The sequence below is a fragment of the Tamandua tetradactyla genome, chromosome 4 (genome assembly GCF_023851605.1).
Source record: "Tamandua tetradactyla isolate mTamTet1 chromosome 4, mTamTet1.pri, whole genome shotgun sequence".
Classification (NCBI taxonomy): domain Eukaryota; kingdom Metazoa; phylum Chordata; class Mammalia; order Pilosa; family Myrmecophagidae; genus Tamandua; species Tamandua tetradactyla.
Genome location: NC_135330.1, coordinates 180,778,969 through 180,805,586, shown reverse-complemented (window position 1 = coordinate 180,805,586; position 26,618 = coordinate 180,778,969). Strand labels below are relative to the sequence as shown.

At 40.1% G+C, this 26,618-nt stretch overlaps 1 protein-coding gene across 3 annotated transcripts; it reads left to right on the top strand.

Annotated features, from left to right (window-relative positions):
- Window positions 1-1,019: 1,019 nt before the first annotated feature.
- LOC143679566 (sperm acrosome-associated protein 7-like) lies at window positions 1,020-26,618 on the top strand. Of its 3 annotated transcripts, XR_013173844.1 has the most exons (6): window positions 1,020-1,164; window positions 4,810-4,872; window positions 7,031-7,132; window positions 8,981-9,192; window positions 21,302-21,382; window positions 26,402-26,618. XR_013173844.1 is itself a non-coding variant. In XM_077155860.1 (5 exons), exons 1-5 carry the CDS (start codon window positions 1,071-1,073, stop codon window positions 26,476-26,478), a joined length of 417 nt encoding a protein of 138 aa, XP_077011975.1. In that variant the 5' UTR covers window positions 1,020-1,070; the 3' UTR covers window positions 26,479-26,618. The 3 variants fall into 3 exon arrangements, 2 of the variants coding, with proteins under 2 accessions (XP_077011975.1, XP_077011976.1); XM_077155860.1 differs by lacking the exon at window positions 8,981-9,192; XM_077155861.1 differs by lacking the exons at window positions 4,810-4,872; window positions 8,981-9,192.

The window sequence follows — 26,618 nt, the reverse complement described above, 5'->3', positions numbered from 1 at the left end:
GGGACTGGCCTGCTTTGCTTCCCACCTCCCAGGGAACCCGCAGAGTTCGCCCTGATGGGCGCTTCCCCCAGCTCCACCAGAGCTGTGGTGGTGCGGTGACCCCCAGCCGCCCCTCACACACAGGACTGTAAGGGGGCCAGGCCCAAGACAGAGCCCAAAAATAGCAGTCACGGCAGCCGCTCCTCTCTCCACAGGTCAGCTCCAATCTCAAGGTTCAGCACCACCTGGCTGAGGTATTTAAAGAATACCTGGCCCTGGAGCCCATCATTTCACCATCTTCTACCTCCACCAGGCAGAGCCTCTGCCCTCAGGGCCCAGCAGTTTCTTCCCACCCTCTCCCCCCGCACAGGGCCTCTGTGCTTCTCACACTTCGTTGTGCGCACTGGTCACCTGGGGACAGGTGAAAATGCAGCTTCTGATTCTGTAATCTGAGTTGGGATTTGCGATTCTGCATTTCGAGCAAGTTTCTAGGTGAAGTGAACACTGCTGCTGCTGGTCCTAGGACCACACTTTGAGTATCAAGAGTCCAGAGCAAAGGTCTGTGACTCATTCAGAACCACTAATTAGCTCAGACTGGAACTTGGGTATTGCTGTGCCTTCAAATGTCATCTGTGCTTACTGTGCGTTTACAGACATGGAAAACACTTCAAATATCTTCCTTATCCCTTGAGGTAGATTGCTTACCACTACATCTCTCAAAAAAAAAAAAAGTAACAGGTTTCCATATCAGCAGTAAGATAATGTAAAAGTCAAAATATATCCGGTGGGGCCACCCTCATGGTCCTTACCCCTGTCTCAGGTGGGCTGTTGGTGCTACCTACCACCAGCCCTCTCAGACCACGTGGCTGGGGTTTGAGGACCCGTCCACCCAGGCTCCCTGTCACCTCCAGGCCAACAGACAATTTCCCCTCCTACCTTCCCAGTCACAAACCCTGGGCACACTTCCCCCCTCCCTCCATAGGGCAAGACCCCAGCTCACTTCCTGGTGGTGATGTCACAGGCCCCTGGGCATTCTACAGTATCCCAGGGACCAAGGCTGGAGAAGGCCCTCCTCCTTCAACTGAAGGAGCATGGCAGCGAGTAGAGGAGCAGTGGCCCTCCTCTTTGTCCTTCTACCACACTGCTGGCAAGAAGTTGAGGTTCGGCCGCCACAAATGTATTCAGGTACAATTACCAGTATATTGCTGTAGCAGATAAAAAATGGGAGCCTCCCTGTGGGCCTGAATCCGATAGGCAGTGGCCTTCTCCCCTGACTCCTGCGCCTTTCCTACTTGACAGAATTTACCACTAGGGATTTATTCCTTTGCAGAATAGAGTAAAATAAAAAAGTCAACCCATCTTTAAAACCCCTTTTAAGATCCAGAACTCCATGGGTGGGTAGGATACTGTCATGGTCAGGTTCATGTGTCAACCTGGCCAAGTGGTGGTACCTGTTTGTGTGGTTGGCCAAGTGCTGGCCTGTTACGATGAGGACATTTCATAGACCTAAATCATGATCATGTCAGCTGCATCCACAGCTGATTCCATTTGTAATCAGCCAAGGGGCATGTCTTCTGCAATGAGTGATGCTTAATCTAATCAATGGGAGCCTTTTAAGGAGGATTCAGAAGAGACAGTCTCCTTCCTGTTTTGGCTGGTGAGTCTCTCCTGTGGAGTTGGTACAGACCCTCCATCAGAATTGTTGGCTTCACAGCCTGCCCTTGCGGATTTTGGACTCAGCATTCCCACAATTATGTGAGACACTTTTATAAATTTTATATTTGCAAGTGTTTCTTGTTGATTCTTTTTCTCTAGAGAACCCTAACTAATACAGATACTTGTTTTAACTTTTTATTATGGACCTATTCTAACATCCAAAAGTGGGGCAATAATAATATAAGCCTCCATATACTCATCACTCAATTTCAAGAATTAACATTTTGCTCTCTTGTTTTCTATCCCTATATACACACATGCTTTTTATTATCTTGCACCTTTCTCAGTACTTCAGTTTGTGTGGCCAAATGATAAAGTCTTTCTTTTTTAACACATCCACAATACCATTATCTACCACAAAATTAACAAAAATCCTTTATATTTTCTCATACCCAGCCAATATTCAATTTTCAACAATTGTCTCAAAAATGTCTTTTTTAGGTTGGCTGGTTTGAATCAGGGTCCCAGCAGGGCCCACATGTAGCTTTTGGTCCCCATCCCTTTTTGTTCTGTGCCATTTATTTCTTGAGGAAAGAAACTGGTGCACATGGAAGGTGAGCTTTCCCAGAGGTGGACAGCTCCATGAGCAGGAATTCCATTTGGCAAGTGGCCCTGACAGCCTGCTGTGGAGTGGGGAGCGGGGGACAGCTGCCCAAAGGGGGTGGGAGGTGAGTGTGCTCTCCGCTCTCGACCCCTTCAGGAAGCTGAATGCTCAGGCCCACCAGCCTTTCCCTCCACCTTCAACCATCATCAGGGGCAACCAAAGAATAAAGCTCAAGAAAAGTGGCCCTAACGTGAATCTTCTCCTCAACCTTGGCTCCCAAGGTTGGGCAAGCAGGTCTCTGAACATAAGCCACTGGCCAGGGAGACTGCACGAAGAGCAGGACACGCTGGGGCCCAGCACTGAACTGGACACACCCTCCCTCCCTCCCAGGTTTAAACTGTGAGAACAGTCCAGGCGGAACTTGGTCTCTGGAGGGTAAGGTAGATGATCACTATGGCCTAACGATGTCAAAAAGAAGTGAAAAATGTAACCTACATTTTCATAAAGAAACTTTGTAAGGTGCTTACAAAGGAAAGTGTATTTTGAGATGCTGGGGATGCCGGAAGGGTCCAAAACTGCTCGTGTGTCTCAGGGCAGCACAGGACTCGCTCTAAAGCTGCTGCCCATCGCTCTGGTGTGTTCATTCCTCCTATGTGGAAACTGATCCCTCTCTATATAGATATTTTTAAATGAATCCCTCATGATGGAACTGCAAGCCAGTCACTTCCCCTCCCAAAATCGGGTTTCCCTGTCCGGAATATTAAAAATCTGCATGATCCTATAGGTCTTTAACAGCTTGAAAAACCAATTAAGGGAGAGTTTTAAAAATAGTTTTCCTAAAGTGAACCCTGGATTTCTTTATTTCTGGAGTCTTACTGCCTTTGTGGCCATTTTTGCCTTTGTCACGTGAACTATCCTGACCACACCGTGTTGCTTTCTCCCCATGTAAGGGTGTTGGGCACCAACAGAGACCAAAGCAGTAGCCATGGTCCCTGTGATGGTGGAAGCCACGTTTCCCACATATCAGACAGACTGAAATCACAGAACACAACAGTAAGGGTTTCTTTCATGGTGGACAGTAATATACTTTATGCAAATATCAAAAAAGAGCAACCTGTTACCATCATAACCCAAGATAATGGGTTTTAAAATTTTAAGACTGTCAGTAATAGGTGTCAATAGGAAGAAAAAACAAAAGTAAAGTAACTACATTGACAATGCACTTAAAACCCATATGGTCATTATAAAACATAAATATTTTACTGCATATGCTTACTGGCTGACTTGCACAATGCTTCCATTATAATTTTGGGGCAGATGCAGAATGAAAAGAGCGTTTTTACCAAAATGCTTGCAGGACAGAGCTGTACCCATTCTTAATGATTCATTAAAAGATTTACTGGAGGTCAGCATATTGGGAAGTAATTGTCATCACCACTACAGACCTTTTTACATTTTTCTCCTGTATTGTTCTAAGCTATCTTGTGTGCAGATGAGTCAATTGGTATGCAGATTGTCTGTCATTAAAACCACTTGAAAGTCATTGGTTTAGTGTTGGAACTTCAGATTCTTACAGACACTACTTGAATGCTCTGTGCAGCCCAGAATGGGTAGGTGCTGTGGCCTTGCCAAGCCTTTCCTTAGGGATTGCTGTCTCCTCTCTGGTCAACTTGTCAGCTCCCTGGGTGCTAGAAGAAGAGGCTGACCTTGACCTTGAGTCAAGGACATGTACCAGGACACTGGGACATCACACCCTCTGATAAACACCAGTCGCAAATGTCAAAAGGGAAGAACCATTTCTTGGGTGCTGCTGGGGAGAAAATATTGCTCTGAACACCACACATTGCTGCTGTCATTCAGCACAGTTAGTTCATGTTGGGAATGTAGCTGAGGTCTTAAAGCCTCATGAACTCCTACAGGGGACTGACATTCTTGACCCCGTCAGCCATGAGACTCCATTTCTTCATCTGTAAATGGGACCAAACTGGGAATTGCTTTTCAGCTTATGAAAGAGAAGAAGTAAGAGTAGCCAGTCTCTCTTGGGTCCCCTTCCATCTCACAAATACAGAACCATAAAGTACAATTACATTTCACCTATTTCTCCAATTCATTTTTCTAAGCTTTCAAAATGCAGCCATTGTTGGATCCATTCCTATAGGAGGTGAAAATTATGCTATTAAAAAAAGGAAGTGTGTATACCTCTTTTTTTGCTCATCTCAAAACAGTTAAAAAAGCTTAATCATCCTTGAAACAAGCACATTTTATTACAACCCACAATGGATCATATCGATGAGTTCTCACCAGGAGGGCAGATTTTAGTCCACAGAGCACATTCACAAATCATGTCACTTCCTCTCACAGCCATCCTGTGGGTTGGCACCTTTCCCACCATTTTCCACATAAGAAACCCAAGTCCCAGAGAATGTCACTGCCAAGATCACCTGGTGCTCCTGTGTGGGGACTGGAAAGCCAAGTCTAGGGCTCCTCCCCCTATAGCAGGCTAGTGTACATCATGCAAAATCAATGAAAATTGTTAAGTTTTTAATTGGAGTTTTTTAATCTCCCCCTAGCTTCAATTACTGAATTGCCATTAAGTTTAAGAAAACTGGACACGGATATGGCTACAGTATTTGGTAAGGAGCCTCTTCATATCAAATATGTAGTCTGTATTTGAAGGGAGTTGGGTTGCTATCTATGGGTGTTTCCCAAATAACCATATACAAGCTGCAGATAATGAAGGGAAGTGATTTGGTTTGAGAGTAGAGTCACTTTCCCATGGCCCTCAGCTTTAGTGCCCAAATCTAAGAGTCAAACTTCCAAGAAATTAAGAAAATATATAGACTTAAAGACCATTGGACCTAAAAACAGTCTTGGAGCCTTGCTTCTCAAAGTGAGGTCCATGGACAGCAGCATCAGCATCACCTGGAGCTTGTTTTAAATGCCCAGTATGAGGCCCCACCCCATCCCTCCTTCATCAAAATCTGCAGGAAGAACATTTTGGCAGGAAGTTGGGCTTTACTTAATGCCCAAGTCCAGTGTATAAAAGCCACAGTAAATCTTCTTTAACTGCCTGGTTGATTGGTAGATTATATGAATAAATATTTACAGTTAACTCTTGCAATACGACCATCCATTTTTCTAAGCAATTTCTGTGTAAAAACCAGAAGACTTGGTTCTTATGCTTGCAGGTGACCTTAATCTCTCCAAAACCATATAGACATTTGTAAAATGGGAGTGACGATGTCTGCTCTGTCTCTGGTTCAGGGTTCTGTGAGAACTCAGTTCCACTAAGGGCCTTTTGAGCTGTAGCAACTCATGCAAGTGTGAACTTTGGCAGAGGTAGATCACCCTTTAAATGCTACGGCCTGGTAAAATAAAATGTTCAACAATGTGAAAGTCAAATCATTAGTCAAGTAAATTGCCCAGATGAGAATAAAGTTACATTGAGTCAAGGAAGGGGCCTGTGATTATGTGTTACCAGAACACATAATTTTATTGGTGGATCTAACAGTTACTCATACTTGGAGAATTACAGCCCTGAAACCAGCATCTCTTCCATCCAGTGAAAGGATCATCCCCAAAGTACCAACAATCTTTGGAAAAGAAGTCAGAAAACATGAAGAGTCGCTGGGATTTCTAATGATTTTTCTGCAGCTTAGCAAACTAAACCTAGGGAGGGGACTGTAGTTCTTGCCTTCATACCCCAAATTTCTCCCAGCTGGAAAGCTGAAAGCTTTAAAAATTAGAAATTCATAGTCTCAAAAAGAAAATGTAAACATAAGGAATTAGACATGGTTTAGAAATAGTGTTTTTTTTTTTTCTAGCCTTACAATTATTAACCTATACAATTGTTGGGCTACATCTCTACCTGATTTGTTTTCTAGCTATAATTAACAGATGCAACATTTTTAGAGGAATGTTGAAGTTTTCAAAAGGCAGCTTTTTAGTTTCAATTTGCTGAACTTTGGGGCATTTTTCTAGGCCCACCACTGATGGGACCTTCAGATTGGGAAAGTCTTGGTTAAAGGAGTAGGGCACTCTACTGTGACTCCAGTCAGCAGAAAGCTCACACTATAAACTGCCTGATGGGGGGTGATGATTATGTTGTAAAGGAGCTGATGATTTTGGCTGCCTTTATTTAGCCTCCACCTTAATTCAGGCACTATGTTAACTGCTTTCTGCATACATTGTTTTATTTGAGCCTCATTAAGGCCCTATGAGTTAAATATAAAATATCCATTTTACAGATGAGAAAACTGAAATTCATGAAGGTGAAGGAACTTTCCCAAGATCACATTCTGGAACCAGAATTTGGATCTGGGTCTAACTGACAAAGTCCAGGATTCTAATTGTTTGAAGCCTCCTAGGAGAGGCCATAAGAACTTAAAGGAAGAAAATAATACCACATTTATGTAGAAATCCAGAAGGAAGTTTGTTTATTCATGGAAGACAACTTGGGAAAGTCTTAGAGACAGGAAAGAATGTTACAGAGGCAGGAAGAAAAAATTATGATTATATTTGAGGCAAAGTTTCTGGTACAGTATCTTTAGTGGAAATGTTTATTATCCAGGATAGATGGACAGTGTCATATATTCTAACATCATTTAGGTAGGCAGTGCTCTCTCATCCCAGACAAAGTCCTTTAGAAATCAAGTCACATGTCCATTGAGCTCCTTTGAGTTCCTGTTTTTTTATTCCCTGTATTCAGAGATTGCCTTAGGTACTTATAGAACAAAAGTGATTCAGTCCTACATTGCTGGCTTTAACATGTCTCTGTGTACTTTTTCCAAGATGAAATTCTTGTTCAAGAGATGCTGGATCCAAATAAATCAACATTGCATAAAACACAAAGCAAACCAACAAGATTATCAAGTGAAAAATCCAAGGAAAAAGGCAAGCATAATATTTTTTTAAGGTTATAATTACATGTCTTTCTAAAGAGCTATGGTATTGAATGCACAATCACATCATTTAGATTTCTTTAAGAGCAGCTACTTCTAGGGCAAAAGCAAATGGAGATGTAAAAGAAACAATTGTCTCCAATCATTCCCTCCCAGGGTCTATGCAGTCAAACCTGGGCTGACATGGACAATTCGCCTTTATTTTGGATGACCCCTGCAGTGCCCATGTCAAGCTGCTCTTGTACTCACAGGCAGATGCGGTTTAGCCACTCTAGGAACACAAGGCACACTAAAAATAAGAACTTCCAGCTAACCAGCACTTTATTAGTTCATCATGCATGATCTTATTTGATGCTCCATTCAACAGGTGATAAAGCTAAGGTTTAAAAACTGGCCGGGCCAAGACCACATAGCTAATGAACAAAAACAAAGAACATACTTTTCCAAAGTGCAGCTTCATATTGTTAAAAATGTATACAAGTAAATAAAGAGCACATTGAGAACCGAGACGGAATATTTGATTAATAGGTGCTAAGGAGAGAATCAGGTATCAGAAATCTTCAAGCAATCAGATAAGGGGGCTGCTTAATCACCCCAAATTAGGCTGATTTCCTACATCACTGTTCAGGGTTGAGGAACTGCCAGCCTCCCACTACCCACTGCCCCATAGGGTCTGACTCTGGAAAAACTACAACCTAGAGGAACACTACAGAAATTTTGCTTTTGCAGTCAGATGCCAAAAAAGGAGAGGAATGAGCTACCACAATTCCTTTCCCCAAACTCTCCAGTTAAGTCACTTCCTTGATGGGGAGGGTGGTGGAGCAGGTAAAGAAAAACCCCAGAGTGTTACCCCCATGGAGTTCCATCCATATGAAAACCAGAAGAGTAGGGAAAAGTATCCCCTCCAATAGATGGATTTGCTGAAAAAACAACAAAAAAATCCCACTATGTACTAAGACTAAGAGAATGAAAAATTAGAACCATGGAAGGTAATATATACTTTCTTTATCCTAAAGATAAAAAAAAATAGGGCAAATATGTAATACGTAGGACATATGTGTAAGGCATACATGATCTAGTCTGATAGGACTCTTACCCAAATCATGGGTCCCAAGCCTGACTCTGCATTAGTTATGGGGATGGGGTGCTTACTAAAATACATATTTCTGCACCTCACCAAGAATTTCTGTAGGGCCCAGGAATCTGCAATTCAACACGCTCCCCCAAACAACTGTTCCAGCTTCTGGTGTTTGGAACGATTGCACTAGATATTTTCAGGGATTAAATGAGAATAAGGTTCAATTTAAAATTACTATTTCTAATACCTCTGAATCTGTCCCACGCATTAACTTCTACAAATTACCTGGTGGTTATAAATTAAATATAGTTGGACATCTTTTTTGTAGCTGGGCCCACAACAGGAGAGGTTACAGGATGATTCTATACTGAACGGACTACCCATAAACTGGAATGGTCTACTGGGCACAATCTGTCTGCATCATACCCATTGCATTATTGAAGAAGCAAGAAAAAATAAGAATAAACTGAAAATCCTAAGTAAGATAGACTGAGAGTGAGAGTCAAGGAAGAAGGACCTGAGTGTCTGGGTAAGATAGAAAGGTGAGAGGCTATGGTAAAGCAAATTCAGATGTCAAAGAAGTGAAGGGAGAGAATCTGTTAGGGTCCTTGTGCCTGTTTCCATCATCAGTGAACCTCTGTGTATGAATGCAGCTGAGGGAAATCAGACCCAAAATTTCTAAAACCTATCATGTGTGAGTTGACAAAAGAAGATAGGACTGCAAACCATCGTTGTGTTTCTTTGTCCTCTGTTTAATCCTAGACATTGGCTTAAGGGCCTCTATGGTAGAGCCCGTCCTCCCTAAAATAGCTCCCAGAACTACTGGGACATGTTCTAGATTCATTTCAGCCTGTGAACTTCTACTTTATAAAGGCAAACATCACACTTTAACATAAATGAATTCATTTAATGGAATTGTTTAGCTCCTACCCCAAGCCAACATCAGCTGCTTTAGGGACTTAGACAAAACAGAGGTAAGTTATGAGTTTGGGACAGGGTGGGTAACGGGTGGTCTATGAAGGGTGGGGATAAACAGAGGCCAACATGAAGACCCTGATAATCTGGGGACTGGGGATGAGGTGGTGCTGAGGAAATACCAAGAAGGAGTGATTGAGGGGAGAACTAAGAGAGGGCATCCCTGGGCCACTGACTTGTGTGGAAACTACTTCCAATTTGAACTGATTTTCTGGACCAGCAACAAGGCCAAAGGACCTCATTCTCCCCTGTTTTTATAGTGTGAGGCATAGGCAACAACACATTATTAATATGAGTCCTTTTAAGCTATACAGTTGATGGACCTTTAATTTGTTTTCTCAATACTTGCATGGGTCCTGCTGTTATCATTTCAATAGAAGCAGGTGCAGTAGCCCCTGGCATTGCATTCACATGGACTAAGACCTGGTAGAGGCTCTTAGTCCACTGCTGCAAGAATGTTTTATTATCTTTCAACTGTTCTTTAAAGAGCCCATTCATTCTTTCAATAAGGCCCACATCTGTGGGATTATAAGGTAGAAGAAATGTCCGTGTAATGTCCTGATCCATGGCCCATGATTGGGTTCACTGTCCATTTGTGTAGGCACTTGTTTTAGTTTGCTACTGCTATACCAAATGCAATGTACCAGAAGTGGGTTGGCTTTTATAAAGGGGATTTATGAAGTTACAAGTTTACAGTTCTAAAGCCAGATGGCAGATGGTTGGGCTCTATAAATAGCCTTATGGGAGCACAGTAAAACTCCTTTTTTCTCCTTCCCAGGTGAATGCAAAAGCAGATTGACTGGACTTATTTAAGGAATACTAAAGAAAGCAATAGTTACATTCAAAACAAAGTAATAATGACATAATTGAGTGCTAATTCCTTATAGTAAAGAGGCAACCTTTGGAACCTTGAATACAAAGATGGCATTACTTTATCTTCTGCCTCCCAAACCTTTTCTTTTTCCTAATCAGTGGAATTTCCTTTGGGTCCCACCCCAGATTAGTTAGTATTCTCCAGGCTCAAACCTGGCAATTTACAACCTCTGATTCAGGCATATCTGCATGCCAGATTCTCTAATTGATGGTTCACTCAGTGCAGGAGATCAGTCAGGATCCTTCATTTCCACCAGGGCAAGGTACATATCTCTTTCTCATTTTAATTCCTCCTCTAAACAGCATGCCATAGCTTTCACCACTTGTTCTGCCTCTGTAGCCATTCACAGGCTCCTAACAAGGGCCACACCATGACCCTACCTCTATTTGGCAGTTTCCTTTCTTCTTAATCAAATTTAGTTGTCCTGGTATCTGTTGAAAATCATCAGCTCCACTGGAGTTTTCAGAGCTACTCTCGTGGCTGATCCCATTCGTCCAGGAAGGCAGCCACCCCTCCCCACGTGGATGATATAAGCCAATTTGGGATTTCCCCCATAGATTCTCCCTTCCCAGGACTCATGCCGCTACAGCCTGTGACTCTTTGGTTTTCTGGCTGTCTTTCCAATTGTTCTAACCCAGCTCTTGAAGAACATGGGTCAGTACAGCCCCAAGACCTAAGAATTTTATTAGGATTTATGAACAGGAGAAGATTCTTCCTGATGGCAGCTATTAGAGAAATGGAAGTCAGCACCCCTTAATGGGTGTGGGGTGCAAGGAACAACACGTAAGGGTTTAAGACAACGACATTCCATAGAGTATGAGAAACTCTGAGAACAGAGTTTCAGCAGGGTCTCATGACACAGGGGTTTGGAGATTTGTTATCAATCAGGGAAGAGGAGTTTCAATGCTTCACAAGATAAGTGGTTTGTGATACCATCTATGCATTCTTTTCTTCTCAGTTGACTTTTATCTTCTATCCCAGTCATGTAGGCGCCTATGTGCAATAACTCACTCTCAATATGGAAGGGTAGCCTGGGCTCTGGGGCTTCACAAACTCCAAAAGAAATGTTCTAGAAAATGAAATCCCCAAGCTATTGATTTCATGGCCATCAATATGCTGCTAGCAGCTATATAAACAGAGCCTTCTAGACCACTAACCTGTTTTTATATGCAATGATACCATCTCTGATACTGCTGCAGTAAATAAGCAAGGTCTTTGGCCCACCCACCCTGTCTTGGGCCCAGCAGCTTCTTGCCAAGTGGCTGGTTTCCATGGGCCTGCGTGAGGGTCTGTCCACTGAGAAAATCCTGTGAACCCTGGCTCTGCATGTTATTTTTCCATACTCACTGCCTACCCCAGACCATTTGTAACCACAGAATAAAAGCAGTTTCTGACCTTAAGGAGATTCAGGATATCAAATAAATATGACAAATGGAAATGAGGCCAAAGCCTCAGCTTCTCATATATTGATATTCTTCTGTATATGACCCATCCCCAAAGAAAGCCCACAGGTGCAGTAAATTACATTTTCAACCATCAGTATTATGAACGCATATTTGGTTTTGAGATGGTGCCCTTGTCTAGCCTCATCATTTTATAGCATGGGATGCTGTGCTCATTGTTATTATCATAGGGCCAGCAGATAAAAAGCAAGCCATTCACTTCAGGCTTAACACCCTGCTGTGCATTTGCTAAGTGAACACTTTTGCTGAAGAACAAAGTGACCCATTGGTTTCTGGAAAACCTTGTAAACTGTGCTACTCAAGAGACCTGCATCCATGACAACAGAGATTTCCTGGAGTATGCAAATGGTGTGCATGTGTGTAATATAGATATGGTATCAATAGGCAAGTCATGAATTTAAAAGCACATAGGCAGCATCAAATCCTCAGAATTCCCTGGCCTCTAGGCAGACCTTTCCTTATCCAAGTGTCTTTTCTGCTCTGAAAGCAATGCTTTGTCCCTTGAAATTGGCTTCAACTTTAAAACATAATTTTATGGTCTGCCAGTCTGTGCTGTTGATCACAGTATGGTAGGGAAGGGAATGAGATCCAACCCCAGAGAAATCTCAAAAGAAGGTAATGATCAGTTGAGTCCAAGACTCATGTTTATGGCTGTTTAGATCTTCATTATCTAGAATGTTTTGAGTATAATTCAGCTAGCGAAGAACCCCTGGTTCAGCAAGAATTTAGATATAGCAAAAGTGGACTTTGTTCTGCCCAGTTTCAGGAGGCTTGTATCTGGGGAAGTCATTTGAAAAGCTTCAGAATTTGACATCTGGAAAGAATGAAATTCTTCCAGTCAAACACCTTTATTTTTCAGATGCAGAAACAGGCACAGATTGGTTGAGACTGCCCATAGATAGCTGGAAGTTGATTAAGAACTAGAACCCAGACATAATGTATTGAACAGGTATTAAGAGGTAGATGAAGTTTTATGAGAGAAGAAAGCCTTAGAATTTTAGTTAACCCTTAATGAAGGACTCAAAGTAGAGTTGGCGTAGCCCATGGATGGTCTGGCCATGCCAATTGCCCATGGAACCACTTGGATGAAGATGAAGTCTCCAAGACCTGGCCAGTCATCCATGAACACCGCCATCATCATGCTAAGGGGAGAGAAAAATCAAAGCCCTTCCTGGCTCTTTCACTCCTCAGAAGTAAGGCTTGTTAGCTGCAGAAGGAGCAGGAAGGAAATTGCTGAGAGGATGAAATATAATATTTTCTTTAGCAAAGATTATTATGGTCCATATGAATAAAGATATTTATTTACAAAGTGTTTTTGTAAACAGGCAGGTTGTCTAAGGGTTGTTTGTCTAGTTATAAGTGAAAGAGGGTTGTGTGCATGTGTCTATGCATAGTCATGAGTGTATAGATGCAGAGACATGTGTCTGTGAAATACGTAATAGAAAAACCACAGGAAGGGCAAAACAAGGAATATAAGAGCATTTACATTTTTTTCAAGTTTGAAATAATTCGAGACTTACAAAAAGGGTGCAAAGTAGTACAAAGATTTTCTGCATTCCCTTTACCTAGCTTTCCCCAGATAACCACAGCACAAATTATCAAATTTTGCCACCAGTTATCCTACTAATGTCCTTTTTCTGCTCCAGAAATCCATTCCAGTATTTCACATTACATTAATTTGTCATGTCACCTCTAGTCTGTTTCCTAATCTTTCTTTGTCTTTCATGAATACTTAAAAGAGCACTGGTCTTTTTTTTTTGGTAGACTCTCTTTCAGTTGGGTTTGTCTGAAGTTTTCTCATGATTAAGTTCAGGTTATGCATTTCTGGTAAGAATGTTACAGAAGTGATACTGTACCCTTTGGAAAACATCATATAAGGAGGTATATGATGTAGCCATACCTCATTACCATCAATGTTAACTTCCATCACTTAATTAAGAAGTATATGTAAAAGTTTCTCCACAATAAAGTTAATTTTTTTTCCTTTGTACATACTTAGTGTCTTGTGGCAACATAATTTTAGACTGCAAATATCCTATATCAGGGCGGGCCACGGTGGCTCAGCAGGCAAGAATGCGTGCCTGCCATGCCAGAGGACCCAGGTTCGTTTCCCAGTTCCTGCCCATGTGAAAAAATATATATATATCCTATATCTCCACATTTTCGCACACTAATTTTAGCATCCATTGGTGACTCTTGTCTGCAAAAATTATGATTACAGTGTTTGGCGAAAGGTGACTTTCTATTTCCATTATTCCTTCTATATTAATTGGTTAAAGTTCAAGTGTAAGGAAGAATTGTCCTTTCTTCCCTTTTTTTTTTTTGGCATGGACGGGCTCTGGGAATCAAAGCTGGGCCTCCAGCAAGGCAAGCGAGAATTCTGCCAATGAACCACCATTGCACCACCCTCTTCTCCTTTTATTTATTTGTTAATTCAATTGTGTTTATATCAGTATAAACTTATACTTTATTCACTAAATATTTATTTTGTTCTCACATTGTCTCAGATTTGGCTAACTGAGAACTCCTGTATCCTTTCAACATGTTGCCATCATTTTTGAGCACTTATTTTCTGGCACTACAAAATATTCCATGCTCATCTTGAACTTTTCTTGCCCTAATCCTGGAATCAGCCATTTCTCTAAGAAGCCTTGGTTCCTTTTATTGGGAAATGGTATTTAGAAGCAAAGATCTGAGTGTTAAGCATGCTTATTGCTACTGGCATGGGAATATGTGTATATGTACAGACTTAACTATTTCTATGTCAAAATGTATAGATGTTAAATACCACAAGCTCATACAGACACCTGACTCCAATCCCACATCATAAGGATTCATTCTTGCCATTTTCCTTTCCATTTAACACTGAAAAATCAGGTTTTCACTATTTACAGCATACTTAACCAGTTACACAACCCTAGAATATACAGGAATTAGTTTCAGAATTTTTAACACACATCCGTAAGAAAAAGAAATTTACCAGAGAATAATATTTGTGTACAATCTCTTATTTTTAGCCTTACAATATATAGTGAAAATACTGTTTTCCAAAGTTACTTGTTAGTTTCTTTCTTTTCCACTACTTTAGTGCAGTTATGTTATTTACTTCTAATATTCTATTTCAGTTTCTATTACATTTTGGTACCCTCCTCCATCCACATTTACTTATTTTGGAGTATATGAGACATAACCACAGTTCTAATACAAAAAGTAACATACCTAGAAGTATCACCCCCCTCAATTTTTCCAACATATTCCTATTTCTTCTTTCTTTCCACCCTGTTGCCACCCACCCACTGTAGTTAACCAATCTCTGGTTTTGTCTTTATCCTTCCTGTGTTTCCTTGTGAACCAATGGACATGCATATTTTCTTATATCCCGTTTTGTCTTACATGAAAGGTAATACAATATATATACTCTTTTGGACTTTGCTTCTTTTTATTCTAACAATATATGCTGTAAATCATTCCTTTTTTGTTTACAGAAATATTCCTCTCTCTCTCTCTCTCTTTAACAGATGCATAGTTCTCTGTTATGGGACACAACATAGTTTATTCAGCCATTTCCCTATGCATGGTTGTTTAGGTTATTTCCAATATTTTGCAATTACAAACAACACTGCAGTGGATCATTTATGTTTATGTATTTTTGTATTGTTGGAGGTTTACCTTCAGGCTTAATATCTAGAAGTAGATGGCTGTGTCAAAAGATAAGTATGTATATGGTTGTGGTACAATCATCAGATTCCCCTTCAGGAGGATATACTAATTTGCATCTTATCTGCAATGTCTAAGAGTGCCTGTTTCCCCACAGCTATGGCTACAGAGTAAGTCATAATACTTTTTAATTTTCATCAGTCTGATGATTGAGAAATGGCATTTCAGTGTTGTTTTAATTCATATTTCTCTAATACAAGTGAATTGAAATATCTTCTCATATGTTTTGGGATCATTTTATATATTTTTGTGAATTACCTGTTGATTTTTTTCATATTTTTCTATAACTTAATTTCTAAGAATTCTTTATAAATTAGAGCTATTAGTCTTTTTTGGTGATGTATGTTACAAATATTTTCTCCCAGTTTGTCATTTGTCTTTTGAGGTTGCCTGAGAATTTTTAAATGCAGGCTTCTTTGTATTTGGGGTTTGAATTGGTCCTTTCTGCGTGTTCTGGAAGACTCAAGCTGAGAAACAAACATAATAATACAATCCTGGCCATTGATTGGTCAAAACAAATGCAAAACTACTGTGAAGGAACACATCTTCAACCAGGAGACACAAGATTTCTTCAGACAAAAGCCCTGCCAAAGATGAGCTTACAATTCAAATACAAAACACATAAAAAGAAAATACAAACTGAGTGAAAGGCAGTAGACTCTTGCAGTAGACTGCAAGAAATTCAGACAACAGAGTAATCTCATAGAATGTATAGAATAAATGTATTTAAAAACTTTTGCTTCCATTTAGGATATAGAAAGCTGCAAAATATATATTCCCATGCTAACAGGAAGAAGATAGATAATATACAAATTCACAACTTTTCTTGAGCCCAGCAGTAAACTATGGTCCAAAGGCAATCTGGTGAGGGTGAATTCCAAAATGGGACAAACATCTCCATGCAGAGATGGAATATAAGAACTGTTTCTCCATCAGTAAAGCACAAGTAAGACAGTGGCTACCATACAAGTTGGAAAGGAGAAATCAACAAAATTTTGGCTAATTCTTATTAGTATGTCCTAGCAAGTCAGTTTTGAATAGTTGAACCCTAGATACAAGGCGTGTTTATACTTATTCATGGGCTCTTATCCACAGTCCTCTGTAAGAATTGGAGACCAGACAGGAGACCAGAGAAAGCCATTCTTTGATGGCCTTAAGGATGCAAGAGCTACTTGGCTGCTACTTGTGGTCAAACAGAAAGTACTACTCACTGCCCCAGATTCTTTTACCCTATAAAGCAAAAGACTTAAGCTACTGGGGCAGGGTCACCTAATCCTCTCACTCCCAGAATAGAGGCAAAGATCCATTACCTCCAGAGAAAGAAAAGTAAAGTTCTTCTGCCTCAGAGAGAAGTATAAAAAACCCTTACACTCTCAGGACACAGATAAAGGTCCATGCTGTTGGAGGAGTTATAGAAAAATCTCACCTCTGAGTAATGCATTAGAAATATTCTTAATCCCAGGATCAGCATTAATACTTCATAGATTCCTTATGATTTTTCTATGTAAATAATCATATATGCAAATAACCATACATGCAAATAAGATAGTTTTACTTCTTCCTTTCTGATATTTATGTCTTGTGTTTCTTTTTCTTGCCTTATTATACTGGCCAGAACCTCTAGTATGATTTTGAATAGAACTGGTGAAAGTGACATCTCTTGCTTCTTTCATGTGCCGGTAGGAAACAATTCAGTCTTCTGATATTAAGTATGGTGTTGGCTTTAGGTTTTCTCCAGATATACTTGATCACTTTGAGAAAATTTCCTATTATTCTTACTTTGCTGAGAGCATCTGTCCAGAATTTTCTCAAATGCTTTTTCCACATATACTAAAATGACTATGTACTTATTCTTCTTTACTGTGTTAAAACGATGAGTTATAATGATTTGATTTTTGTGTTCTAAACCAATCTTGCATTACTGGGATAAGCATACTTATAAATATAGTATTTAATTTGCAAATATTTGCTAAGCATTTTTGCATTTAAATTTTCAAGCATATGGGTCTGAAATTTTCTTTCTTTCTTTCTTTTTTTTTAAATATGTTTTCATGTTTTTGAATTAGGGTAACCCAGCCCCATTCAAGTTGGGCAGTGGCACGTCTTTGTTTTCTGTGAAAATTTAAGTAAGAGTGGTATTATTTCTCCTTGAACACTTAATAGAATTCACCAGCAAACCATTCTGGGTTTAATCTTTTGGAAAGGTTTCTAACAACAAATTAAAATTTCTAAATACCTATATGCCTATTCTGACTTTTTCTTCAATATTTTTTCTGCCTCATTCTCTTTCTCTTCTTATTCTAGGGCTAAAATTACAAATATTTTGTAACTTTTGATACTATCTCATATCTCTGAGACTTCATTTTTTCAATCATTTTTCTTTTTATTTTATTGATTTATCTTCAAGACCACTAACACTCCTTTCTCTATCATCTCCATTTTGTTATGGAGCCCATCAGTGATTTTTTTTTTTATTGCAGATATTTTATTTTTCAGCTTTAAAATTTATGTTTGCCTCTTTATTATAATTTCTCTCTCTGTGCTGAGAAATCATATCTTCTTATTCAGTTAAAAGTATTTTTCTTTACCTCATGGAGCATATTCATAGTCACTGCTCTAAAAACTGATAATTGCAACATTCAAGTCATGTTGGAGCTGGTATTGTAGATTATATTTTCTCTTGAAAATTAGTGGCATTTTTCTGGTTCTCTATATGTTGAATAATTTTGTATTGAATCCTATACATTATAAATGTTATGCTGTTCTTATAAACCTTTGAGAATATTGATATTTTTGTTTTAGCAGTCGTTCAACCTAGTTAGCTTCAGATCACATATTTTTAAATCTGAATCACTTTGCTAAGAATTTGTTATGCTGGTTTGAGTCTGTCCTGTGCATGCATAATTCAGGGGTGAGGCTAAGACTTGGAATTAGGAATTAGGAGATCCATTTCTCCAGCTCTCTCCCCTCCTGGTTTCACCCTTACATTCTCTGTTCCCAGGGATTCCTATGCCTTTTTCCTGTGGCTGGAAGAATGGTGTTTCTATCAGAGTTTTAATTGCCCATGTCAAGCCATCAAACCACAACTGGGGCTAAGCTTTCAGCAAAGATAGAAGAGAAAAAAAATGAAATGCTGGGAAATTCATGTAACCGTGTGTGTTGCTTCTCTAATTTTTGACCTTACTCCACAATCTGCCCACTTTTTTTTGTTCACTTTTGAGAGTCCTGAGGTAGTAATTTTTTTAATTGTGTCAAGAGTTTTTAGTTGCTATCAATGGGAGAGATGAAATATAGTGGACTAACACAACTAAAAGGAAATCAGAACTCACAGTCTTCAAAAAGAAGCAAAAGTCTCATGAAATGTAGCTCTTCCACCCATTAGGAAGTGTTAACAAAATAGAGGCAGAGCCATGACAAAAGTGATTCTCTCTGGCGACCCTGTACCTGGTCATTATTGCTTTACTTCCTTTAACTTTCTCCTAAAGCTTGAATCATATATTTTTAATTTTTAGAAAAAGCTAATTGGAAATCTTAGGAAGCTCCCAATTTAGTTTGGCTCTTAGACATTAAAGGAGAGATGTAAGGTGGAATACATGGAAGAAGTTTATCTCCTAGAAGAAAAGTCTTTTATTCATGCTCCAGTTTAGCACTTATTCCATTGTGCTGTGATAACTACCTCACACAGAAGCAGGTAATACTAAGAAATCTAACTTTTTTTTCTGGAATAATTTTGACAACTGCTTTAGAGTTCATTTTCACAAGAGTTCTCTCCTTTCTTTGGATCCCTGCTCTTTTCTTTTTTTCTTCTAACAAAAGACCTCACTTTATACAGTTCATCACTTCATCTTAGGAAATAAGAAATGCATAGGATGGTCTGGAGTCTGTGCCTTTGTGCCACTGATGTTTCCCATATCTTGGACCTCAGGCTATTGTTTAAGTGTTCTACCACAATTACTAGCCTGTTAGCAGGGAAAGCTCCAAAAATAAAATCTTTCAAATTGGACTAAATTTCTAATGGTAGAATTTTAGCTATTTGGCAGATGACTGAGTGTAGATTTTGAATTTGGGTAGAAGCTGAACTTCTCATGGTTCTCTAGCCATACTTTGTACACAGTTTACCATTGAATAGCTGCTAATATATTCTTAGGAAGTAAATAAACCTCAGTGTCCCTTCTGTTGCATCTTGAACTCAAATCTGAGTGGCTCTAGAATCCATCCTGTGACCCAGGTGACAGAACTAAGACTGTCTCCTAGCCCAGGAGTGATACTGCCCTTAGAGCCAGGTGAGTGAAGTGCAGGGTCTCTAATATGGGCCCGACGTATTACAAACATCAAAATGCAGATACTTTTTCTTTTCAATCTTAAAAGAAAGTTTATTGAAAATTTGGTAGCCAACTGAACGAAAGGAGTAACAGTAAAGGGAAGCATAAGCAGCCTTATGTTCCCCAGGGCAGAGGGACTGAGAGGGTGGAAGAGAGGAGGAAATCCTACCACCTCTATCCTAGGAAACCAGAGAAAAGGGGGCTAATTTTTACAGTTTATCTTCTACCCTCCCAAGTGCCCAAAAAAGATGTCTTGATAAGACTGGCTATTGCAGGTACTGTGCTCCTCCCCTCCCCTCTATTCCAGGGTGTAGTTTTAGGATGCACTGAGTCAGAAAAGGGAGGCATGCGGGAGGGGCACCTGCCAATCCCAGCTCCCCAGGAAGCAGACACGATTCAAGAGAATCCATTCACACCTCGGGAGTCCTGGGCTGGGTCCAGCTTTGGTCCTGCCTCCCCTAGCTACCTCTCAGGCTGTGGTGATGGCAGGGTGGGGTCTCCTTTAGCCTCAAGCCACAAAGGGGCAGCAAGCTGAGGGCCTTGGGTAGAAATGTGGACCAGCCGTGATTGGTAACATTTCAATTTTGAGACACAAGACTTGTCTTTCGCCCTGGCCCTGCCAAAGGCAGGGGTGCCTGGCCAGGAGTCCTCATGACACGCTCACATTAGAAGACTTCCCTTGAGGACCAGTGGGTGGAGCCTCAATCAATTACTGTTCATGTGTGTAAAAAATGGTTAAATACCCACAATTTCTTAGGGTTCCACCAACATGTTAGAAACTACGCAGGGCTTTCTGCTTAATGGAGTAGGCCACTCTCCCATCCCAGGCTCCCTGCAGAGTATAAATTCATCAGGAAGGATGTCTGCTTTTCTCTCCGTCCATGAGTACTACAGAAAGTCAAACAGCTGGTTGCAGATTCAAATCCTTATGTTCTTATAGTCACAAGCAGAATGTTTCTTTTGTTGACCTATTTTCCTAAGAATTTCATTCCACCTTTTTGTTAAATGGACACTCAAACACACCCAGCACAGAGGCTGGCTCACAACAGACAGTTGGTTTTTGTATTCGTTTATCCCACAAGTAGAACAATCCTAAGATTTTTTGAATCTCGTTGTTCAGGGCTAAACTGAGGCTCAAATACTTATTTCTCCAGAAGTATAAAAGTATATGTTCCATAACACTGTCCCCATGATTCCTACTTTGGAATTATGAGGCAAAGAGGTTTTAAAACAGTACTCAAAGGAATTAATATCTAATGTGAAATTTTAGCCATCATGGTAGGTGAATCTTTTTGGAAATTCACTCTGTATTTCCTGGGCTAGAATAGTTCTATTATACTAGATGTGACTTACCATATTTCCTTTTCCTGACGTTTGATCATTTTCAGCATAATATTTCATATTTGACTTTTCAGTGGTGCCTGTCATGCTCTAATGAACATGATGTGGCTTGGTGTCAGAAGCTAAAGGAAAAGAGGCACACGGTAGTGACCTCTTGTGTACTTGTTGGTGAATAGACAGAGTGTGTATTTACAAAGGAAGCCCAGTTAATCCTCCTGGTATCTTTCTGGGCTGGTGGGCAGAGAAAAATTTATGTGGGACATTGGAGATGCGGTAGACAGTGCAGTCTAGATGCTGAGAGCCTGAAAGCCTTGTTGAAAGGGGGAAAAGTTTGGAATTAAACCATGATGATTTAACAAATCTTGATCATTGTGCTTATTTTTTCCCACAGAAGAGGAGAAATCAACAATTTTTCAAATTAAAAGCCTAGCAGCTCTGGAAAAAATAATTTCAAGTCTTCGAAGAACTTTAGGTAAATGAAAACCTATAACCATATTGATGATAAATACGTGTAGAGAATGACTACTCATTCTTAGATTTTTCCCTCTTTTGGTAGGAAGAGAAGTAAAAATGCCCACCAGAAATGTATGTCTACTGAACAGCTCTATGAAAGAGCAAGGAGAACATAATCCTTTATGAACCAACTGTATTTATCAGGTGTGTCCTGACTATGGTAGTTAATGCGTGGACATCTGACTCAACAAGTAGTAGCTCTAAATTCAGTTAGTCATGAGTCATGTAAGGAGGGAGTTCCTTCTCCTTTCTAGGCCCCCCAGTGAAGGGCCAATTCACTTCTTTTCCTGGAAATACGTAGGATTTCATTAAGCTGCCATTATGCACCCACAAGATAGTTTTGACAACATTGCAATGGTTGCCTACCCCTTCCTAAAAGAGACTGAGGAAGGTTCCCAATCCACCTGTTAGACCTGCCTCTCTCACTCTGAGGAGGCGTCCCATCCAGGGCATGGAGTCTCCTTTATGTCCTCCCTGATGTGGGATGAAGACTCTTTACTTCCTGTCTTCCCCCCTCCCTTTTCAGACAGCTCTACTACTTCCTAGATACAAAAAGTTAGTCCACACATATCTTCCTGTGGCTTCTACCACTGGTCCCAGGTTTTTTTCTGGGGAATTTCTGAGAATATTTTTAAGCCTCTACTCCATGTCAGCCCTTCATTAGGTAGACAGCTTTCCTGACCCCAGTTTCTCCAAGCTAAACTTCCATAGTCACTTTGATGGTTCTAATGTGCAAAGGATTGCAGCATTCTGTATGCTACACATTGATATATCCTAGGACTGAGTTAATTTTGGAGTCACATCCCACCATTAAATTTGAGCTGATGTTATGAAAACTTCTAGGGCTTTGGTAAATGGGCTATTGCTAAGCCACATACAGTTGGTTTTTTTGTCGATCCCTAGCACATGACCAAATGTTTAAAACTGGTTATTTTCATTGAACTTTAAACTAATATTTATTGAGCACCTTCCATATTCCAGGTACTGTTCTAGGTTCTTGGGATATAGCACCATAAAAACAAAGAGCCCAGCCCCCATGGAGCTCCCAGTCTAGTGGATGATTTGATGCACCTCATTGTTCCAGCCTGTTAAGATATTTTGGGGTCTTGACCCTTCCATCCAGGCCCTAATCATCCACAAATGTGGACGCTTGCCATCTATGTCTTTTGTTAAAAATGCTGACTAGGACAGAGTCCCATGATATGTCATTAGAGATCTCCCGGTTGTACAAATTATCAGCCACCAGCTGATGGTTGTTCAACATTTACAAATTATACTATCATCCAGGCCAATTTCTGCTTCTTAATGTAAGGATTTCATGAGAGACCTGGTCAAAATCCCAATTCCCTGGTGCTTGACTGTTCTGAAATAAGAACAATAAATTCTCCTATAACTTAAATGTCAAAAGATGATATGGGCTTCTACACTTGATAAAATTCCTGTAAGTTAAATCAGTACTTATATATTTTGGAGGTAGACACTGGGGACTTACAGGGTTTGGGGCCTCCAGCAATACTGGCACAGTAAAGAACCAAGAGCCCTTGACTTCCATGGATATTGACATCACAAGAATAGATTTCACAGTTGGCTGTTCGTAAGGGACTAAGGGTAGACCAGCTCAGTAAAGCACAAAGAAGTCCTCTAATGTGTTTGATGTAGAATGCAGTAAAAATGAGACTTTAAACAGAATAGAATAGCTGGGAGGGCAGATTACAGCCTCTGACACTGTCCCAACCCTCCCACACTCCCATCTGTCTTTCCTTCTATGGTTGCACTTGCCTGCTTCTCCTCCCACCTCTTTGCAGGGTCCTTCTTTGTTTCTGACATGGCCTTTTGTCCCTCCTGTCTCTATAATCAATATCTCCCAAGATCCCACCCATTTTCTTCTCTCCTTATACTCACTCCCTGGTAATCTCATCTAAACCCTCATTTTCCAACTGTTTCAGTTTGCTAATGCTGCTGGAATGCAATATATCAGAAATGGATTGGTTTTTAACAAAGGGGATTTATTAGGTTACAAATTTCCAGTTTTAAGGCCATGAAAATGTCCAATTTAAGGCATCCAGAGCTTTGAAGAAAGGCTGCCAGCATCTAGAATACCTCTGTCAGCTGGGAAGGCACGTGGCTGGCATCTGCTGCTCCTTGATCCCAGTTCATTGCTTTCAGCTTCTGATTCCATTGGCTTTCTCTCTAATAATCCTCACAGCCTCTCCAGGGAAAATTAAACATTTCATCTCTTAGCTTAGCATTTCCGAACTCTGTGTCTAGTTTCATCTCTCTGCTCTCTGTCAGCTCTTTTAAGGACTCCAGTAAACTAATTAAAACCCACTTTGAATGGGAGGGGTCACATCTCCATGGAAATATTCTCATCACAAAGTCCCACCCACAATTGGGTGGGTTGCATCTCCATGGGAAAAACTTAATCAAAAGGTCCCACATAGGCGTGGATCCCAGGGGGTGAGCCTGGCCCTTGCACCATGAGATCTGACCAAAAGTGGGAAAAGAAATGTAACAAAATAAGAGATCAGTGGCTGAGAGAGTTCAAAAAGAGTTGAGAAGTTATTCTACTCTTAGAACTCAAACTTCAGCTAGATATTGCTATTTACCATGGTTTGCCAAACCCCAACCAAAACCACTTCTGTCAACCTTAAAGAATACCCAGGGCTCTATCTGAGATTCTATAAAAGTTTCATGTGCTAAGTTTACCCTCCAGAAACCTACAACCTCCAGATGGGTCCCTAGGACAGATAAGTCCTAAAACCCAGAGGGGGGCAGCATCTCCAAGAACATCATCTAGTTCTGTCCCCCTATCCAATATTGCTGACAGCCCTTCCCAACATGAAAAAGTTAGAATGGGCATAGTCTAAATACCCCTAAAGACTGGGAGAAGAATCAAAGGAAAAGGGGGAGATATAACAGAGAAGATAGGATTTAACAAATGAATATGACTGCTGAGTCATTATATTGAAAAGAAGGAAAAACCTAAAATTGTGGACCTGTAACACATACAAAACTCTGAAATCTGTTCTATAACTTGCTACAATGTACTTTAAAATTTGTTGCTTTTTTGTATATATATTTCACAATAAAAATGTTAAAAAAAGAATAAATAAGGTCCACCCAGACAGTAAGTCTGTACCCATAAAACTGGATTAAAAAGCATAGCTTTTCTGGGGCATATAACGGTTTCAAACCAGCACACTGACCATGCCAGTAATTCCCAACTTTAGCCCTGACCTTTGTTGAAATTCTTGTATTGCATTTTCAAATACTCTGAACACTACCAGGCTAGATGAACAGTACCATAAATTCAATATGCTAGGGAAAATTCATTTCCCCTAGTCTAGACCTCTATCTTCTTGCACTCTCCTTCCAATAGTTCAGTTTTCACGTGTCTCTTGGGAAATTAAGAAGTTTACTCACTCAATTTTTCATATACATACCAGAGGGTCACATTCACTGCTGTTGGAAACTGGTGAAGGGGCTAAGAGTACAGACTTTGGAGACAGTCTGACCTGAGTTCAAATCCTGACTCTGCCCCTAAGAAAGACTGTGACCTTGTGCAGGTGACCACATGTCCTAAGTCTCAGCTGCTGCTTCTTTAAAGTGGGGATAATTATAGAACCTGTCTTATATGAAATTTGTAAGGATTTAATGAGATAATATTTGTAAAGTGCTTAGCACTTAGCTGGGCACACATAAGGAGCACTCAGGACATACTCAACCCACTTATGCCTCTTCAGAGGGCCAACCTGAGGGTACACTTAGGCAGGAAGTTTTGTTGTGACTCATGGACACCCAAAGAAGGAAAAGCCAATGCTTTCCCTGGCCATATATTCCAAAGTCTAAAAAAACACATTGTTCAAGTTAGATATTTCTAATATGAATGATGTAGCTTTGCCATTTCTTATTCAAAATCCAAAATCTGAAGAGCAGAACGTTTTTGTAACTTATTCAGCAACAAGACCTGACTTGAACTCATTTGACAAAGAACCTGAATCAATCCACATTAGACTAATTAGGCTTCTACATTAACCCCAATATAGTGAATTTTTATACATTTTGCTGCAGAATCCCAGGAACTTGTTTCGGTGTTGGATAAAATATGTGACTTTTTTGTCCAAAAATATGCAATTCTGAATATTGAAACATATCTGGCACCATATGGTTGAGCAGTGGACCTGTGTTCCCTTTTTTTTGTGTGTGTGTGTTCCCTTTTTTACCACATCTTCCTTTTTGGCTATTTCTGTCTTTGGAAACAATATTGTCAGCCATTGGACAGTTTGAATTGTGTGTGTTTTTTTCTCCTTTCCTCTGTGGAATGTGGGATATTGTTTATTTGCTTGTTTTTAATGAATGTCTGACTATAAGGGTTGCCAAGACTTATGAGTTATACAGCTGGGTGGCTTCTAGGCTGAATTCTCTGTAAAAGTGTTTTCCCATCCTTCTCATCCCTGATCTACTCTACCCGTGTGCCCCATCCTCCAGCTCCAAAAGCATCTATAAGCCCTGAAAAAGGATACCATATGACCCAGAAAAATTCACAAAAGTATGGCTTGTATCCAGATGATACGAGGGGCTTCTTTCAGTTTAGAGGTCAAGGTGAACAGTCACAATGGAACAATCTAAGACCTGTCATTGCCCCAGTGAGAGGGAATTTTTAAATGCAAATTTACGGGGTGAGGAGTGTGCAGACAGGGAAGCTGCCTGATTGGCTATGAATCTATAGTGCTTTATAATGACAATTCCAAGAGTCAAAAGGAGTTGTTAATCCTAGTGGAAATCTTGCATGCCATACAACACTTTTGATTGTTAACTACAGACCAGGAACATTTTTTCCATGGTTTTAGGCTTTTTTAGTACTAGTTGTGGGATTTCCATGGGAAGGTCTAAAATGCAGGCTAATAATAGAACATCTAGAACAGTGGATCAGTGGAACACCTAGAATTTCTCAAGAAAATCTGCTCTTTCCAAACAGGAAACATTCTCACGCAAAAAAGGAAGCATTTACACAAAGCAGCTAAATACCTCAAGGGGAAATCAAGACTAAGCTAAGAAATCAGGGCTGTCTGAGGAACCATCCACTCATTTCCACCTTAGGAATAAAAATAAAATAGAATTATCAACAATTCCGCATAAAGGAAAATGGCTTTATTCATGGAGTGCTAAATAAAATTAGAATATTTAAATATTAA